Source organism: Rhagoletis pomonella, unplaced genomic scaffold, assembly GCF_013731165.1.
Source record: "Rhagoletis pomonella isolate Grant_MI unplaced genomic scaffold, Rhpom_1.0 Rhpom_scaffold_01937, whole genome shotgun sequence".
NCBI lineage: Eukaryota > Metazoa > Arthropoda > Insecta > Diptera > Tephritidae > Rhagoletis > Rhagoletis pomonella.
In genome coordinates this window covers 14,613-36,007 of record NW_023460491.1, presented here as the reverse complement: position 1 = coordinate 36,007, position 21,395 = coordinate 14,613, and the positions used below count along the sequence as shown (strand labels likewise).

Sequence of the window (21,395 nt, the reverse complement as noted above, 5' to 3'; positions counted from 1 at the left end):
AGGAGAAAGCACTTCCCCACCGACCAATTGCAACGATAAGTAAAAAATTGCAGCTGTTCATACAAAAAATAAGCGAAATGTAAACAAGTAAACAAAAGAAAAAGAGAAAAACTGGAGAAAATATAAATAAACGAAAATAAATAAATAAATAAAATCCCTGTATATTGCAAAAAAAAATTGCGACTGAAACAAAAATATTGATTAAAATTTGCCTGATATTAATAGGCCAGTGCGTTTACAAAATAAACCCGCATTATTGCCCATAGATTAAACATTTTCCCGGCTGTCGTGTTAATCAAATCAAGTAAATTTCTAATAGTTCACAAAGCCTACAAAGTAGTATGGGCACAGAAACCAAATTAAATAGCTACAAGGAGAACACCACAGCAACGACTGGCAGTGTTTTACGTCCGAAAGTAGCGCTCAATGGTTCGTCGTCAGTCAGTGTTGGTCGCGGTATTGTTGATGCTAGCGGTGTTGGTCACAAATTGCATAGCTCAAATGGCGCTTTGAATGGTGCATTGAACTGCAAGCAACAGCAAAGCGGCAGCAATAGTGAAGCGATCGTGACTCCAGTTTTTGTACCTATACACATTGGCGAAGACGTTATCAGCGGTGCCAAAGAGATACTCAAAACTATAAGACCACACTGGAAACTCAGTCATGTGCAATTTAAGGTAGGTGATTTAAATATAAACAAATATTTACACATATGAGGCTATACCCATTTTATAGATGGGTCACTTCTAAACAAAGTTTAAGTGCATGGCAGGTATCTTTTTGGAGAAACTTTCCTTTAATTTACTTCCGATCGTTGTGTGCGTGGAATGCGGAGGGCATGGGGGCGTGGGGGCGTGGCACCTCCCACACCCCATTTTAGGAAGGGCCTGAACTGCCGTTTTCAAAAGTGTAACTCCCAAATGCCTAGACCCCTTATAGGTCCCTAGGGAGCCTTTAAAAAAATTGGCAAAAATACAAATTTTTACTTGCGTTTTCGCTTGTTTCGAGTTGATGACTTGAACCTTTCCGTGTTGCCTGACAAAGGCGAAGACCCCAGTCTCCGGAGGCTTCTATTGAAAAGGTTAATTCAGCGTAGGCGACCTTCGGCCGCCCTAAGGGACTATAACCCTTACTAAGTAGAATTCTCCTTTTAGAATTTAGATTTACATGCATAGGGGAATTCAATAACAAAACCTTTCGACATAGCTCAATGGGAGCGAGAAGCACAAATAGTAGATATTATATAGCACACTAATTTAATTGGGAACGAAGGTTTCGCAAACATTTTCACGTATGGAACTTAAATTATTGCAGTTGTTGTAACAGTATACAAACTCCCCAAAAAGGTTTGGGGTGTGATGCTGGAGTGACAGTCCTTGGCCAGATATAAATCTGGACTGTTCCGGTAGACCCGACTGTTGTGGGATCGGCTCTGAAATGGTAACAGGGTCGGTGTCGGTATATACTTCCGGAACGGAACGTCAGACGGGCAGCAAGGTTAACTGACCATTGCGGCATATTTCAAGCAGACATTTTCGCAATGAGCAGTAGAACTCGCCTACACGAGAATCTCTTTAAAAGTAAGCTTATACGTAAACAATTAAGCAGCAATTAAGGCAGTTACCTCATATAGTATTTCATCTAAAAACGTCCCCGAAGCTATTTACAGGCTGGCCGCAAACATAAGGCCGCATATCTATGTATCCGGTCACAAAGGAATAGAGGGTAATAAAATATGTAGCAGATAAGACTATCAAGAGCGCTACTAGTCTGACCCTCGAACAGATAAACTACAGATACTTAAGTACGTATGTATATACATACTTGCATGCACCCTTTTAATTTGGCGAGAATGGCTGCTGTGCTTGTACTTATTGCATTGAAAGAAAAAGAAATAAAAAATAAAAAATTTAGCATTAACTATTATTAAATTTATTTTATATGGTATTATAAAAACGGAGCGGTGTATAATGGCTAGCTCTGGTTTGTTTGCAGTTTTTCAGTGTAAAATGTATTCCTGCATTATTTCTCATATTGTTTGCCTGTTTATTGTATTCCCATTTCTGTAATTAATGAATTATGTATATACATATATTTATGCATGGATGTACATACATATACTGTATTAAAATATGCATAAATTAGCACGTGAACGTTGAAAATACATATGTACATATTAGGGTGGGTCAAAAAAATCAAGTTTTTTTTTTGATCCGACACACGAAAACTAGTTCCTAGGTACCTCTAGAAAGTACTTAGCATATCTGAGCTCTTAATATTAACGGGGAGATTATCCTCATCATAGTTTTCCATTTTCAATTTAGTCTCATATAAAAATGGTCATATCTTATGTGTTTATTTTTTCATCAACGTAATATTCTTAAATATTCAACGTTATATTCTTAAATATCTCGAAATTCATAAATTGAATGGATAAATTGAAAATATTTATTGAAAAACTATTAAAATCAGTAGGCATTGGGATTCTACTGCGAATATCTTCTAAATGGTTAGAGTGATCGATTAACCTCAAGAGACCTTTTTGTAGAGCGGTCAATTTGCTATAGAAATAATTGAAACTCATTTGACAATAGTTATTTTTTAGTAAGTTACGAAATTCGAAACAAAAAGTTATTTTCCTTAAAATACTTCAATATTTGACCTTGATTATCTTTTAAATGGTTAGATTAACGAAAAGAGTATATGAGACCATTTTTGTAGAGCGTTTAATTTCCTATAAATATTGACGATGCAACTGGTTTAACGATCTATTGGTGATAAGATGTGACTATTTTTATATGAGACTAAACTGAAAATGGAAAACTATGATGAGGATAATCTTCCCGTTAATATTAAGAGCTCAGACTTGGTAAGTACTTTCTGGAAGTACCTAGGAACTAGTTTTCGTGTGTCGGATCAAAAAAATACTAAATTTTTTTTTACCCACCCTAGTACATATACAACCAATGACAAAATTAAGTTTCCACTTTGTCTGTATAATATACATACATTCATACCGTTACCTTAATATAGAAAGGCCTTATCTCACATCGTCGCTGAAATACAAAAAGCCGTAACTAACTAAAAATCCAAAATTCACTCTTTGATTGATTCACTACATCGTTGGATGCAATAAATAATTGTTGTTAGTTACAGCTTTTTTGCATTTCAGCGTCGCTGTGAGATAGGGTATTTCTATGTTAGACCATAATATATATATATATATTATAACAATTAAAAAAAAAAAATTTTATTAAAAAGTTTTTTTTTTTTCTATAACATTTTTGTTTGATGTACGATTTCTTTAAGTGATATACCGTTGTAAATGTATTTAAAAAGCTCTGAAAAGATTATCATACTTTTTCTCTGAAAACGACACCCTGTAATTAATAGTAAAAAGCGTGAAAATTCCAGCCCATGATGAATACCACATTTGCCAAGCTTAATAGCCGAGAACAGAGGCGGACCAAGGATTTCGGGAATCAGGGGAGGGTAAAAAATATCCAGCAATAATTTAACGGTGAGAAACACAAAGACCAGAGGCGTCGAGTGTGTGTATTCTTTCATGTCGACACCTCCAAACCAGTGTTGCCATTTGAGCCGTTTTCCGGCTAGATTTAGCCGGTTCCGATAGCAAACAGCCGGAGAAATTTCGATCTAGCCGGCAGCCGATTTGTTAGCCGTTTTGCTGAAAAAAAATTAACCGTTTTTAGCCGATTTTGCTATTTGCCTTGTTTTCTTAAATTTCAAATATGTATATATGTTTCCATTTTTGACTAAGCGACCCAAAACCTGTTAGAAATGGCTACTAGCCTTATCGTGGAGAAAATTTTCATGTCAGGCAGGATTGTATGAAATTGGGCCGATTTCGCTTATTTTTATTTTAAACGAAGAAGGGATTTGCTTCATAAAATGTTTGTTATAAATGTCGTAATTTTAAGTGTGAAGTTTTATTCGCCAACATAGAAAATAAGAAATTGTTTCACTGTTAAGACTCTTAAGATGCGTTTGTGTTTGGATATAGTGCCAACAAACGGAATAAATATTACATGTAGATATTGTCTTCCCAGATAGCGCATATTAAATTCTGCCTAAATTAAAAAACATAATTTTTGCCCACTCCCAAAGGTTTAAGGTAATGGAAAAATTGATATTTTCAAGCACTATGTACACATATGTATTTTTTTAAGCAAACGTTTTTGCTGAGAACTTATTCAAATTCCAAAAACCGAATGCCCAACTTGAATTAAAGGAACCAACACTGAAGTGAGTTAAAATGAAAATAAAAGAGCACAAATTTTTATGTAAAGCAAAACTCGCTGGGTGGTCCAAAACAAGTCAAGTCGAAATTTTTATGCTCTCACCCCCTAGGATTTTTCTATACCGAAAAAAATATACTTCAATTTTTGTATTTTGAAATCAAAAAATATTAAGAGGTCGCTCAAAGCTCTCAAAGTTGTTTTCCATGTATTTTATATGGGGCAAATTTTTTTCTGGCAACACTACTATTTATCATCTTCAAAAAAAGTCGGAATGGCCTTTTTGGAATTTTACCAGAAAACTAAAAACTTTTTTTAAAACTGGCAAACTTATTTTAGCATTGCCATAAAAATGCTCGTACTTTTTGAGATATAACTTTAAATTTGTCGTAGGGGTGCATCTATGGAAAATCATTCTAATTTCTAATAAACATATGCTATACGAGTACATATTTAAAAGATCTTTGGCAACGGTGATCTATTTACATAAATACTATCCTAAGAGCATAAACACTTTATTGCTGCAGCTCAGCTAAAAGCTGATCTTTCTAGATAATCATGAAATTAGTCTGGCGATAAGAACCCATTATTAAGCACTGAACTTGCCTGCGGGTTGAACGTAAGCTTTAAAAACAGAGATCGAAAAATTTGTTTATAGTTTGGGCGTCATAATTATTAGAAATCTTAATACATGCTGACCTTAAATGTTATCAAAAACGTGAATGAAAGAGGCACACTCAGCGTACAATGAAAATAGTTTGCCGCGCAACAGTACGCTAATGATCTGGTTGATGACCGCTGCTGCTGTGAAGTATGGCATCCCTGCAGGGAATGACGTTAGCTTATACCTAACTTTAGTCTGTTTACGCGAACACTAGTGCTAACTATTAACTGTGTATTTTGTTCGAAAAAAGCTAACTACTTTTGTGGGGCGATGGCCGCAAAAAAGTCAGACCTGGATACCTCTGCATTACATGTCAACTAACTTGTAACTAACTACTTTTGGACATAAAATATCAATAAGAAAAACAAAATATTTTTTTGTTTTTTTACTTTTTTATTTACTTATTTATTTACTTTATTTTATTACATTTCATATTTGTTTACATATTCTGCTCTGGGTGGCCCCATATTCGAACACCGTCAGACATAACTTCAAAATGATAGCATAAAATTTCGATCTTCCTTTTATTTGTCCTGAATATGAAAAAGAATCTGCGAAGTTCAGAAAAAAAAGTGTATTGAAAGTAATTTTTGTATGAGGATATTTAATAGAAACTTCTAAAGAAAACCAACTCCCGATTGCGTCTGCATGACTCCTGCACGACTTTACAATTCACTTTAAGTTGGTTTTGTCATAGCTAATTAAAAGTGAGGTATTAATCGAAATCTCGCCAAAAAGCTAACTATAAGTTGGTTAGTTTTAACAATTATAATTTTTCACTGCAGGGATGCTTTGAGTTGCTGTGCTCCGAGTAAGAGCCACATCAGCTTTTCATTCGCTTTTAAAAGTAATCATTGCTTTACTAGTATACATACAGGTACATACATACATATGTATTCCGATATTTTAGATTATTTTGATTGTCGATACCACAGAACTTTTAAGAAGATAGACGGCCGCTATCTGGTGGCTAGAACACCGAAAATTTCAGTCGCGATAAAAAATGTCAATAATGGATGTTTTATGGATAAGTACGATATGCCAAAATTGTTAATTGCAAGCGCGTGAATGCGCAAAAAATTGTCACAGTTATAATTTTTTTTTTAATATTGGTTAAGGAATGTTTGAAGTTTTTTAATGCCAACCAAATGACGCCACACTTTTAAATTATTTGATGTTATTGTCCATAAAAAGTTTTATCTATAATCGCTTTGTAATCTCATAAGGACTGATTAAGATAAGTGCATTAATTATGGGTGCGCTATAAAAAATTTTATTCAACAATTTATACGACATAAAAACTTAATTAAAGGGTGCTTTAAGAAGATGGTTTAAAATAAAAATTTATATTAAAGAAATTTAAGTTTAAAAAAATTAGTTAATTCGTATTATTTTTGCATTAAAATATTTTTTAAGGTTATGTTTTGAACACGTTAATGTCAACGAAAGAAAAAATTTTGGTTTGTTCAAAAATCTGATAGTTATCACAAATTATCAGGGCACTCGGTAGCAAGCTCGCCTTTTCAATTAAAGTCATTTTATTTCACTCGATTCGAATCGAGTTTCGTTCGATCACGGCGGCCATGATTCGGGCCCATATTTTGGCGTTCTTATACAAAAAAGCTTGCAAAGTAGGAGAAAATTGCGAGCGCAAAGTGATATTGAATTACAGAAGAAGTTGCAAATTATTAATTTTCTCACGTTTGCTTAGCAAATTGATTTAGGAAAGCATTTAATTTTTAATCCTTTTGTACATACATATTTTTTTAGTTTATGCTTTGGAATGTAAAGAAAATTTCGATTAGCTGCATGTACTTCAAGCTTGCAAGTTTTTTCAAATGTCTGTACTTCATAGAGAATCGTTCGTTACTCTCCTGCAAGTTTCTATAGAATATGTAATCTATAAAAACAAATTTTTGCACAATCTAAATTGTGTGTAGTAAAATATTTTAATAATACTTAAGTATTCCTTTTGCCACATATTAAGGTGAATGTGTACACCTAGTTAAAAAAGTTCTAAATAACTATTTTTTAATCACTTATCACATATTTGTTTTAGCAAAGTATAACACATTGACGTGTAGATTTTATCGCATACTTGAAGTGGTTTACATTAGATTAATTATCTTCAAAAGTTTTACAATATAGTTACTAAGTAAACATACTCAATGCTTCGTCGCTGACGTAGCTTGTGATAAGGTGATTAGCGAAATCTGTCTGATTGAATGCCATTTATTGCATTTTGCTAAAGTCATAATTTAAATTATAATGTCTTGCTGATGATTTATTAAATTTATCTTCATTGTCTAAAGAATTATTTCAATTATTGTGGGGCTGTCCGGTGTTTGTACTTGTATTATACCAAAAAAAAAAATAATAATAATAAAACGACCAATAGCTCCTTACCGATTTTTTTAAGTTTTTATATGAAATCCTTATTCATTTTATTAAAAAGTACAGTAAACCCCGCTTAATTACCTTACCCAAAAATGTCATCTTATCCTCACTATATTTTTTCTTAAATTAAGAAGAAACCTTTGTATTTCATATATTACACGAGACTTAATTTTCATAGAAAAGTCTTCTTAAATTTACAGTCAAACCTTTTTTTGTTAAGAAATTATAATTAAATTTATAAAAAATCCCTTTGCATTTACTATTTTTAATATCAAAGGCAGTAATTTAATATTTTTTTAACAAAATTGTGTAGCTATGACGCTTGGCCCAATCAAAAGGTTCTGAGTGCGTTTATGGTAAAATATCTCAAACTTTCCGATGCAAACGTCAGATCGCCCTTTCAATAGTAGAAGTGTTTATGGCCAGACATATAAATAGCAACCCTCGCTTATACTGAGAATACTTCCTCAACTTCTTGACCAACAGCGGGAGTTTTTGAATTTGTGACGCGAGAAAAGGATGAATTTGCGAATAAGATTGTTCATGACCAGGCATGGGCAGAGAGTTAGCAGGTGCTAAAAGAGCGTAAGCGTTGCGTGTACGTATACAAGCGAGAGCGCATCGATGAGAACACGACAGCATGCAAAATGAATTAGGTACACTAACACATGCTCACTTTTAGCTCACGCTTGTTTGTGGTAGTGCCCACCTCTGTTCATGACCATAAACCTTGGTTAAAGCCGGATACTATACTGTAGTACTTGAAACCATGAGAAAAGCATAGCAAGGTAGAACCGTTCTCTCAATGCGTCGGCCATGATTTTTTTTTGAAGTTTGCCAACATTTTAAAATCGTATAAAATTGAGAGTAAAAAAAAGGATTTGTTCAAAGTTGTTGTTGTTTGAGATTGAAAATGAGAATGTGTGTGTGAGTTTGTGTGTAAAATTTTAAAATTAAATTGCTTGCAAAAGTCAAGAATTTGAAAAATTCCTCTCAGCGGTTCTACCTTCCTATTTTTTTATCATGCTTGAAACGACAGCCATTATTACAAAAAGAAGAGAATACGATACACTTTTGGGAAAGCTAGAAGAATTGGAAAATTGAAAGACTGCCTTCGAATCATTAAACTGCCTTCCCCATAGTCGAGCTTTAGCACTTTCAGATTATTATATTATATTAATATATATAAAAAAAGTACTGTTTGATGGGAGAGTAAAGTCGACTATTTCTTCCTCTTTCGAAGGTATAAAAAACGTCTTAAGGCAAAATAAACTTTTAGATACACCTGAAAAGGTCAGATATGAAAAAACTCGTAACTTCTACAGTTTGGGTGTTTCCATTCTCGAAGTTTTACAGCGTACTCTATAAAGTTTGAAAACTATTCAGGTTGAAAAAAATAAAAATTGAACATGGTATAGTTAATAAAAAAAATAAAAAATTGAACATGGTACAGTTAATAAAAATAAATAAAAAATGCAATTTTTTTTTATTTTAATCTATCTCACACTCTCATGGAAAGCCGAGGTAATTACACACATTTTGATACCTAAACTGATTTTATTAACTGCAAACAATTGAAAAAATATACTTCTCCGTGAGTTCAAAATTTCTGGAATTTTTTTCGAGATTTTCGATAAAGAATGTAAAAATATATATTTCAACCCCAAAAAAATATTGAGGTTTAAATATTGTATGGAATGACCCATAAGTATGTGCAACAGCGCATGCAAAAGTGTTTCTGTGTTTTCATGTACCGGTTCTGCTATTCATTAACTCGAGTCAAACTAAAAAATACTACAAAAACCAAAATGAAAAAATTGCTGGTTTGTTTAGTGTGAGTTTATCATATGACTCCATGCAAATCATTGCTTTCAGACTTTGCCAATTCGCGTCTCTTAGCACCTGTTTGTTATATAGTACATACATACATACTACAATGCTAATGAATCCAAAAGCTGCTGTTTTTTCTTTTTATATTGTAATTTCTTTATTTTTTCGCAAGTCCCATTTACTTTACGTATTCGTGTTTATATACATACATACTATGTGATCTTTGGACTGGGACAGCTGATCAACGAAAATCCGTCACTGGTTAATTTTTTTTTCGGCACACTGGCTACATCATAATAGGGTATGCTATATGGTGTTCCGAAAAGTTCACCTTTTCGTTGATTTGTGGCGTTTGTCTGTGGATCCGCAAACTTATCGCAGGCGTTTATTTTTGTTTTTATTGTTATTTTTTGCTTCTATTTTGTTTTTGTTTACTATGTTCATATGTATGTATGCATATACACACAGTATGTACTATGAGTATTATTTTGGCATGTGCTTATGTGCACAATTGTGTTTTTGTTGGCCACGTTACGAGTATGTATGTATGTATGCATGTATGGCAAGATAAACAATTAATCACTAGACATTTTTTCGTAACTATTTCGTCATTTTTCTTCTTACATATGTACTTACACACTTTCTCTTCTCATTTACGAATTATTTAACAAGAATTTACTTTGGCGCCAATTCCTCTTGGTTTATTTTCATTCGTTCTTCATTGACAAATTTCTTGTTGCTATTTTCAGTCATCGCAATAGGGTATGGTAAAAATAGATAGCTGGCTATTGCGCCATCGGAATTTATCTCTATAGGCACGGTCGTATACTTAAATGCAGTATTGTGCAAAACAAAAGTGGAATGCTATTTACTGAAAATTCGTTTACATTGAAGTTGCTCACGCTTGCCTGGTTATCAGGTTATGTGGTTATATTTTTTATTCAGTTTACAATAATAAAATATACTACACAATAATAATTTTTAACCAGATAACCTGATAACAAGGCTAGTGTGAACAACCCCATTATAATAATAACAATATTGTGGTTATTCACGCTTGCCTGGTTATCAGGTTATCAGGTTATGTGGTTATATTTTTTATTCAGTTTACAATAATAAAATACACTACAGAAGAATAATTTTTAACCAGATAACCTGATGACCAGGCAAGTGTGAACAACCACATTATTATTTTGGCGCTTACATTTTGCTAACTCTTTGGCCGAGCTTCTCCTTCGATTTGTGGCGTGCGCCTTGATGTTGTTACACAATTGGAAGGACCTACAATTTTGAGCCGGCTCCGAACGGCGCTCAGTGGTCTGAGATCGAAATTTAGTTGTACAAAACTATTTATCAAAGACGTTTTGAAACAATTTGACACCACTTTGTTTCTATATGTTTTCGAGGTCGCTGATTACGAATCTGAAGTAAAATTTCAAAAATTCAAAATGGCGGATCAAATATGGCGAAAAAATAAAGAAATCAGTAAACTTGATTAAAAAACGGTATTTTGGGTCTTTCGCGATCGCAGCTGATGAGTTTCGAATCAAAGTTTCGAATTTCGCCGTGGTCTTCTGTAGAAGCTTAACAAGTACTTCTTACGGCATTTATTTTTAATTAACCACATGTCCTTTTAATTTTTTCTATTTATCCATTATATTTGCTAACGAATAAACCATATTCAACCTTACAACTTTACATACATATGTATATGTACATCTTTATATTGGATAATATAAAAAAGTCTCAAAAAGCACTGGAAAAAACTCGTATATGGCCCGCTTTAAACATAAATATATCGAAAAGTAGCAAAAAGTGCAAAAGAGTAATAATAGTTATAGAAAGTTGAAGTCTTATCAAACGTTCTCCTACAAATAATTTGTCGGACAAATTCGCACAATTTAACTTTTGCAATTTGGCAAACTTTAAATTGATTTTAGACCTATGGTTTCTTTAGCAAATTTGCTTAGAATTACTCGTAGAATCCTCCTATGCTATATGCGCATAGTCAAAACAAAAATAAATAAAAAATGTACCCGCCCTAATAAATATGTATGTATGTGTGTGTTTACTCATATTATAGGGAGCCACCTTGTCTGAAACCTCGTTTGCTATCAAACGGCTCGGAGAGGTTTTTCCCAGTGACGGAGTAGACACAGCCGTATCAGTTTCGCAGGGATACCAAATTCAGACATCGTAGCATAAAGACAACTTCACTTCGTGCTGCCGAAAGCGGCTTTGAAATCGACAAATAGATGGCGTGTGTCGATCCTATTTTCGCGGGTCTTTCCCAAAATTCGGCGTATTGTGAATGCCTGGTCTATGGTGGATTTGCCAGGTCTAAAGCCACACTTATAACGCCCAATCAGTTCGTTGATGGTGGGCTTCAGTCTTTCACACAATACACTCGATATGACTTTGTATCTGGGCAGAGCACACTTAAATTCCAGTCGTCGGGCATGCGTTCATCTGACCATATTCTGCATAAGAGTAGATCCATGCACCTTATCAGCTCTCCGCTGCCGTATACTTGTATAGCTCGTCTGGCAGGCCGTCAGTTCCAGCAGCTTTGTTGTTTTTCAGCCGCGTAATCGCTATTCGTCTGGGGGCTCGGGTTCGTCTGCTCCACTACTTTCAGTGCTGTTGCCATTCAATAGGGTGGCAAAGAGTTCCCTCCATAATTTACGTACGTTCTGGACATCGGTCACTAGGTCATCATGGTTCTTCTTACAGGAGTTCGCCCTGGTCTTGAAACCTTTCTTAAGTCGTCTAACTCTCAGATAAAATTTTCGAGCGGTTTTTCTTTCGGCCAGCATCTCAAGCTCTTCGCACTCACGTATTTCGGCCTCTCTCTTCTTATTGCGGCGCCCGATCGCAGCGTGGCCCTATAGGCGGCGTCTTTTTTCTCTGCGGCTTCTTGACATTCCTCATCGTACCAATTGTTCCTTCGGGCTCGCTGAAATCCGACTACTTCTTCGACGGCGGTACTTAACGAGTGGGAAATGTGGTTCCGTTGGTCGCGTATGTCGGATTGTTGAAGAGTGCTCTCAGAGAGCAGATATGAGGGTCGAGTGGCGAATAAATTGGCCGTCTGTTTTGATTGCAGCTTTTCGACGTTAAGCTTTCCTTGCATTGTTGGGCGCACAGTTTTTGTTGCACAGAGGCGGGTGCGTATCTTGGCTGCAACAAAATAGTGGTCCGAGTCGATGTTTGGGCCGTCTAAAACGCTTGAAGCATGCCTTCCTGCTTTCACAACGTGGTCGATTTGGTTTCTTGTTTTTTGATCCGGAGACAGCCATGTAGCTTGATGGATATTTTTAAGCTGCAACCTTGAACTCAATAATACCAAGTTTCGGGCCCCGGCAAAGTCGATCAGCCTCAGTCCGTTATCGGACGTTTCGTCGTGGTGGCTGAGTTTTCCGACAGTGGCGCCAAATATCCCTTCCTTGCCCACCTTGGCATTGAAATTGCCAATCACGATTTTGATATCGTGTCGGGAGCAGCGCTCATATGTACGCTCAAAGTGCTCATATAAGAGATCCTTGGACGCCTCGTCCTTCTCTTCCGTCGGGCATGGGTGCAGATGGACGAGATGTTGAAGAATATCGCTTTGATGCGGATTGTGAACGCTAGTACTCTGCGACTAAGTCTTTCTCCCACCACAAATCCAACGCTGGCAAATGTAGTAGACGTCGCAAGGTTACACGCTTACCTTCCCTTGCCCCGTCCATCGCATTTCAGCCTTTGTCTTCCCGAGGACACCAACCAGCCGGGCAGAGGCGCCTTTCCCATTAAGGGTCCGGATATTCCTGGTGCAAATTATAGTCCTCTATACGTTAACCGTGGACGTCATCAAAAAAAGGGGGTCTCCCAAACCCAGCGCACGCCAAGTTTTACGCCTTCTCACTTTAGCTCGCTCCCAAACAGATGGTTGTTCGCTTCCCAGAGGACGTTATGAGCTGCGATTTGAACCGTATGTACAAGATTCACTTCTGGCCACTCCCAGGTGAATGGCAGCCAAAAAGCTTTTGAAATTGTTTGCCAAATATTATTTCTGGAACTTTCGGAATTTTCAACTTCTTTTGGACTTTGATAGCTTTCTATATAGGAAATTTCAATGGAAGTCAGGTATTATACTACCGTATAGTAAACTAATTGGAAAAGTTTCCTTTTATGCGATTGGGAATTAAACAATATATTTTTCTTATATTTCACGTACTTTCATACTTTTCCGGCTGGGCGCGGTCAGTAAATCTTATCCCATCGTCACCAAATTTTATAATAGAAGGCCAAAAGCACCGTAGAGGTGTCACGATAAGAAAGGTGGTGTCGCCAGTTGAAAAAGGTTGGGAACGACTGGTCTACCGCATTCAGTAAGAGCTTGTCTACGTATCATCGTTTAAAGTACAAAAATCCCATTTAAAGCTAGTTTTATACGTAAATCGATATTTTCGTGCGTATGGATAAGGCTTCAAGCCGGAGCTTCCGGTGAGCAAATTTTATTTTTGGCACAAATGTCAAGTTTGCGGTTTTGCAGAAGGACGAAACGCCGTTTTATACTTTAAACGACGATATTTATTTAGGTAACCTTTGATTTTTCACAAAAATAAAATTCATTTAAAAATTGGGGCACACCCTTTAATTCTTTTCAGGCAGCTTCTTAAGCATAATAAGTACATCTGCGTTACTCGTTTTCAAAAAAGTTCATCAAAAATCACGATTTAAAAAAAGCATTTTTTGAGTATGCCCCTTCAATTTTAGTACCATAAGGTGAATTCTCTACAGAATACCGTTGATTCTTTTTTTTTTTTGACGGTGTTGAGGATTTTCTTCCACATATCGTCACCTTTATGCCAGAAGCATGAATGTGGAAATTTATCAGTTTTGAGTTGTTGAGTTTATTAACCTTTGGATGTTCTATGTTATACCAAAAGCCAGAATAACCTGTGTACACGAAAACCACATATTTTACAATTTCAATTGTATAAATCTAGAGTTAAGTATTGTGAAAAAACTTTCAAACTTAATTTGCCAAAATTTTAATTTTTACACATTTATGTTTCTGGCATACGGGCGACGATGTGTAATGAATGTTCGTATTTTATTTTAACGTTCGCATTTTATTCAATACCGTTCAATACATTGATCGGTCAAGGTTTAGATGCCTCAAAAAATTATATACAAAAAAAAACTGCGAAAATTCCCGATTACACAAAATCGAGTATCGCTACTTTGAATGCTGATCATTATGAGAGCAAGCAAAGTTTAAAATCTTATTAACTAAATATGTACTGTGAATATGTAGAAAATCCATAGCATTGTCAGTGGTTAACTGCCCACTGTGAATGTGTAGTATACATATAAATTTAAATAGGGTATATGTATATGGAAGTAACAACTCATTTTATACATACAATGTACATACATTGTTGCAAATGTTATTATTTTCTATTCAGCATGCAAACTGCTATTAGGTTGAATTACTCCGTTTTTTTTTTTAGTCAATTCTGAGTTATTTGCATTTTTTTGCCATTTTTCCCCAGCATTTGTTCATTTTCTTTTATGTTTATTGTCTAAACTTGCATAGCGTTTAGTATATAATACTTGGTTTGTTTCTCATTATTAAAGTGTGTACATACTTACCATTTTATTAACATTATTCGCAAATATTACTTTATCGTAAACAGTTTATTGCTGTACTACCAAGGTTGTTTGTATGTAATGAGTACCTTTATTGTTATTCGGGTGTTAATTATCAGTTTCATATATACATATTCTAAAGTACTTCGTTATATGCACTTGCAGTTATACTAAACGTTGCAATACAAGGTACATACATACAGTGACTCAAACAAATTACCACATGCGGATTTTTTATAATATTCGTAATACTTTTCGAGCTAAATTTTTTTGTTATTTTTCTATAAACATATCGTCCAAGCTTTACCCAAAAGCATACATCTACGTATGTAAATCACTGTTTCAAACTTTATACAAAATTTAGGAAAACTCAACAAATTTTCAACTTTTTAATCTAAAGCATTAGAACATTTTTGGGTATGCAGTTTTATAGCCCATACAATTTTAGCCAAGTGAAGGGCAAGTTTCAACCGGCTAAAAAATCGCGTTTGAAACTTGCACTTCCTTAGATTAAATATAGAATTGCATCGAATTAAAATACAGAGAAAGGCCTGCTCTGCGCTGGAAAGGCCAGGTGGAGAAAGACTTGGCTTTACTTGGCATTTCCAATTCGCGTCAGTTGGCTACATCAGATTTCCTTAACCTCAACCTACGTTGATGCGAAGATATCACATATAAATACGGGGACTCAAAAAAATAAATCCATTTTTTTTCGTCTAATATCCAAAATTGATGCTATAATTGCCGAAGATATCACATATAAATTTTGGTCCCGATTGAAGTCGGGCAAGGCGTGTCGCACAGGGTCAAAGTGTATGTTTTGGTGGTTATTAATTTGAATACATCTAAAGAGAGTATTCACAACGTTCTTTGTGAGTAAAATGTGGGATCTCGGACTTGCAGGGCAATTATGGCACCTGTCTTTCAACTCACCACGGTCTTTCGTAAGCCAATTGTCAATTCTGTCAACTACATACATGTGTTGAAAGCTCTTCTCGGTCTTTCGAAAGATTGATAACGAGGCGATCTTAGCGTTATTTTTTTCGCAATAAGTTTTCTATTGCTTTTAGCAATAAGTTTTCTAAAACTGAAATTAAATAAAAAACAAATATTTTTTTAAACATAAAAACTAAAAATTAACAGCTAATTAAATTAGAAAGGAAAAAATTATATAAATGAAAAAAATAAATAAAATAAGTTTCTAAAAATTAAAAAAAATAATTTTCTTTTTTAACAATAACATCTAAAAATTACAAGAAAATTAAATAAATAAAAATATTTTTCTTTTTAAAAACAAAATCTAGAAATTAAAAAAAAGTAATCTAAGGCTGGTAAAGGAAAAAAATTCTAAATATTAAATGAAATTAAAAAGTATTTTTTTAACAATAAAATCTAAAAATTAAAAAAAACTTGTTTATAAGAACGCAAAGAGAACGCTCTGTCTGATCGTCGCTGAATAAAACAACATTTATTAGAGAGGACCTCTGTCAATTACTTTATTTTACTATTATTTTTTGTGACTTCCTTAATATTAATTTTAAGCTAACATAAACTGTTTAATACAATTGACTCATGGCCATAAAGAGCTGAAATAAATTACAAAAACGCTTTGTTTATCGCCCTGACGAAGTGGTTATGATCATCAAGAGCTCAATTGTTTTAAATTCGCAGCAACGAACTAAGCAATAGAAAGAAATAGTCACACTTTGCGGTACCAAAATTGAATTATCCACGTTGAAAAATTCCACCAAGTTTGTTTATTTGTGAGTTGATAGCGTGATAAAGTGATTTAATTGGCAAAATTTAATTTGTTGTGATTTGTTTGTGATTCAGTTAAGATAAATTGAGAGAGATTGAATTAAAAGATATCCCTATGGGGTTGACACCAGCTACGATAGGGAAAGTGTCAATCAGGCAGCACGGAAGCTAAAGTCAAAGCTTTTCAAGAGCACAAGGTCGTAGTAATAATCCTATTTTCGCTATTTTCCACTTGTTGGTTGCTCGCAAATAGTATACCCACAAGCAAGCACAGCTCAGCGGATATAATAAAAGTTGAATGCAATGCAGTGCTATCGAGTTTAAGTGCTCTGTGACACGGGAAACTCATTCCCTTCCTAATGTTGCATCCAACTGCGGCGACACTGTTGGGGTGACATTAGGTGCGTTCGCGTAGCTGTTAATTGTTCAAGTTTAACCAAAACTTACAGGTTTTTGCGTTCGCGTACGCAAAAAACTTGCAAAGTAGGGGAAATTGAGAGAGCAAAGTGACATTTCATTTTGAGGGGAAGCTGTTAGTTTCTGTTGGAAAAATTTTTGCCAACAGCAATTTGCCAACAGGGAAACAGCTGATCAAAAACAGCTGGTTGGCATTTACGCAAATCACAAAATTGAATTTGATGGTTTGGAAGATAAAAATTACAAAATGCGACTAATTAAACTTGTAAGAAATAAGTAGTTATTTGTTTAATCAATAAACTGTGTCAGTATAACACTTTGCGATGACTTTTCGTACATTTAAAATTTTACACTTTTGAATGTAAACAAAAATTATATCAGCTGTTCGTCTAACTTGCAAGTTTCTGCAAATTTTCTGTTCGCGTACTATTTTGGATATTTCTCTCTTGTGAGCGAACAGATGACATTTCGCCGGAATTTGGCAGTTGGTTGGTTTCTGTTGGAGATTTTAAACGAACGCACCTATTATAGCACGCGCCTATTAAGCGCTCAATTGAATGATATACACGGAATAGTTAGCGATATTAAGGCAATATCACGCATAATAATTTATAATGACGAGCAATTTTTGTTTTCTTCTCTCTTTTTTTAATTCTAGAAATTTACCGATGGCATCACAAATAAGCTTGTCGGCTGTTTCTACAATCCTCCACTATCCACAACAAACAATAATGGCAATGATATTGAAAACGGCAGCTCAAATGGCAACAATAATACACCCACTTCCCCGACTGCACCAACATCGACGCTGGTCGATGACAACAACGACTCGGGCAATATCAGCGATACGGACACGCTGGATTCAGAGGTGACCACGTCAAGTGCTGGCGAAACAGCTAGCCCCCCACAGGCAACTAATATCAATACAAAAGATGAAAACTATAGCAACGTAGCACTGGTGCGTGTCTATGGTAATAAAACGGACCTGCTGATCGATCGTAAAGCCGAGACACGCAACATACAGCTGTTGCACACGTACGGTTTTGCCCCTACACTTTTCGCAACATTCAAAAATGGACTGGTTTACGATTTTGTACCTGGTGTAACATTGAAGCCGACGAGTGTATTGGAGCCAAATGTTTGGCGTTTAGTGGCAACACGCATGGCGGAGATGCATCGCCGTGTGAAGGTCAAAGAAGTGGCGACAGCTGGTGGTGGTGGTGGTGAAGGTGCTGGTGCTGGTGCTGGTAAACCCCTTGTACCAATGTTGTGGCGTAAAGTGCAGAGCTTCTTTGATTTGGTACCTGAACGTTTTAGTGATGCTGATAAACAAAAAAGGTAATTTCAACCGTCGAAATACGAAATTTATTTCGTCACATGCCAACTCATTATTTTGTAGGCCATCCCAACCCCAAGAATGTTTAGAAATCAATGAAGGACTTGGATGGGGGCGGCGATGGCGATGGCGATGGCGACGCGACGACAATGGCGGCGGCGACGGCGACGGTAAATGTCTAAGGTCGTTTAGGCTGCGACTGCAGATACGGCGGCTACGGCTGGGACGTCTGTGGTGGCAAAAGTGGACAATACGGACGAAGATTTTGGGCGGACATACGGAAGTGTTACGGTGAGAGATCCAGCGGGATATTGCGTATTGATGAGTGCTACATCGATGGCAATTTCGTCGCTTGGGACGATGGTGTGCGGAGTGGTAACGCTTCGTGTGCTCTCGTCAATAAGTAGGTACTTGCATTCGTGTACGTGCTCATACAGATGCGCGATATCTCGCTCATGTGACCTCCGCTGCCTTGTGATCTCTCTGTGACTTCGTTATTCGAAACCATGCCAAAATGGTCCGATGTCCTTTTGGTTGGCTAAGTAGCAAGAAATCCTAATCGTCGGCCGTCGTGCGGTTTCTCTTGCATTTTTTACTCGCTCGCTCGCTCGTTCGTTCGTTCGTTCGTACGTACATACATACTTTCGTGGGACTGCGCGTTCCAACACGTTGAGCCCACTAGGTGCCAGGTGCCGGAAGCTGCATGCGTAGGTGTGCTGTGGACCTGCGTACTCACAAAACTTCGCTCGTCGCTCTACGTCGATGTGTCGTTTGTCTGCTGCGCTCGCTTGCCTACACCCGCACGCTCACTCACTCGTTCGGTCGATCGATGATCGTCTACTTATTCGAACTATTCGATTTTCGATTCCATATGAAACTAGTAATGTTTTCAACTTATTTTCTTTTATTGAATTTAAAACAAAAACAGTATTTTAAGTAGCATTCTTTGTTGCATTTTACTTACCATATATCCGTAAGATAATTTTAAAAATAAATTCACAAATTTCTTATAATTATAGCTATAGCTATGTACATATATATCTTAATCATATATACATATGTAGTTGCATTAAAATTCATTTAAAATATACCATATGTATGTACATATACATATAGCATTTTAGTTTAACACACAAATACATTCACCCACATAAAAGTATAATTTTAAAATGTTGTTAGTGCCTAATAAATTGAACGCTTTCTTTCTGATTTTTTTTCTCTCTTCTGTGTGTTGCGCAAATATTTCCTTTTGCAATCACTCACATGAAACCCCTATTACAGAGTTGAGGAAACTTTCTTGCCAATAAAACGTTTGCGCGATGAGTTCAACGCGCTATACAGGCACCTCGAGCGCCTGAACAGCCCAGTGGTATTCGCTCACAACGATCTGTTGCTGGGCAATATTGTGTACTTGGAATCGGAGCAGTGCGTCAATTTCATTGACTACGAGTATGCCGATTACAACTTTCAGGCATTCGATATTGGAAATCATTTCTGTGAATTCGCCGGAGTCGATGAAGTGGACTTCTCACGCTATCCGCAGCGTGATTTTCAGCTTGCCTGGCTGCATGTTTACCTGCAGGAATATCTGCAACGCTCACACATCACCGATGACGAAGTGGAACGCCTGTACTTGCAGGTGAACCATTTCGCGCTGGCCGCACACATGCTTTGGACCGTTTGGTCGCTAATACAAGCGGAACATTCCAATATTGATTTTGATTACGTCGAGTAAGTATTACAAGCCTACAAAAATATTCAAGGAGTATTCTCTTAAACTGAAAATAAAAAAATGCATAAAAGTCTAGAAAACAGTGCGAGGGGTTTACAATACCAGTTTGAAGTTGAGAGCGCTATTTATGAAATTTTCGTATGCTTACAATAGCAGCTTGATTTGAAGTTCGACGCTCGTAATGAAATACACAAAACGTTTTCGAAGTTCAACCTCGTCCCAGCACTCTCACCTCCAAGCTGTCATTATAAACCCATGTTTACAAGTCTGTATGAAACATATGTACATTAGGGTGCCTCACCCAAAAAGTTGCGGTTTTATGCCGGAATTATGAAATTTATTATATTTTACATTTCTTTGGAAAAGTACTGAGATTTACGTGAACTGAAAATACCAACAAAAATCGAGTGTTCTTTTATAAATAAATTAGCTCAGCTTAAAATTTTCTAAATCTAAATATTTTTCCGAAAATTTTGGCGGAAGGTTTAAAATACATACATACATACATATAATAAATTTTATAAATCCATTTTGTTTTTTTAGAACAACGTACGCTAATGTATGATTTTCTAGTTTTTCGCTTTCTTTAAGGGAATGCTCTAAGTATTTAATTTGCAACAGAAATCACTACACTTTGATATCTAATTTCAAAAATTTTCATATTTCTTCCAATCCAAAAAATATTACAGTTATGCTCACGTACGCTATGAGGAGTATCAAAAGCGCAAGGTCATATTGGCGTTGGACACTATGCCTGTAGAAGAGGACACAGCTGCTGTGACGAGTTAAGTTCATCTCTAAAACGCCTCAGCTGGCCGTTCGCTCGCATCGCACCTTTCAGCCAGAAAGCGTGAAAGTTTAACTCATCCGCCCGACTGGTTGCCTGTCTGCGATGTAAGCATCGTGTGCTCAAATATCCGAATATGAATGCAAATATAAAAATAAAAAAGCTCCTTCTAGCAATATGAAGCGAGAGGGCGTTTTGAATGCACTAGTGTCAAAGTAGTGTCTTTTAAGATACACTCTTAAATTAGCAAAAATCATTCCGGAAGCATTAATAATTTAGAAAACGATTTTTTATGTAATATAAATTATAAATCTAAAATACAATCCAAATATGTATACAAAAAAAACAAAAAAAAAAAGAAACCCAAAAAAAAACTAAGTTAGTGAGCAGATAAAGTGTTAACAATGCATTGTGATTTGTTTTCTTTAGTGCGTAAAAAGTAGTTTCTTCCATTATATCCCAATTCTTTGTCCCACTGTAGTGAGTTTGAAACTACAAATTGAAAGTCATAAAGTATACAGGCATGCACTTAGGGCTAAACTATTGCAATAACCTGGCAACACTGCTTCACAGCG

General features: G+C 35.8%; 1 protein-coding gene across 1 annotated transcript; it reads left to right on the top strand.

The window, feature by feature from the left end:
• Window positions 1-9: 9 nt before the first annotated feature.
• LOC118752893 (ethanolamine kinase-like) lies at window positions 10-21,149 on the top strand (the record flags this gene model as incomplete). Its single annotated transcript, XM_036487743.1, is given in 4 exon segments — window positions 10-677; window positions 17,624-18,303; window positions 19,583-20,032; window positions 20,723-21,149. Coding segments are annotated over 4 exon segments (1,566 nt in total). The 3' UTR covers window positions 20,823-21,149.
• Between the last annotated feature and the right edge of the window lie 246 nt (window positions 21,150-21,395).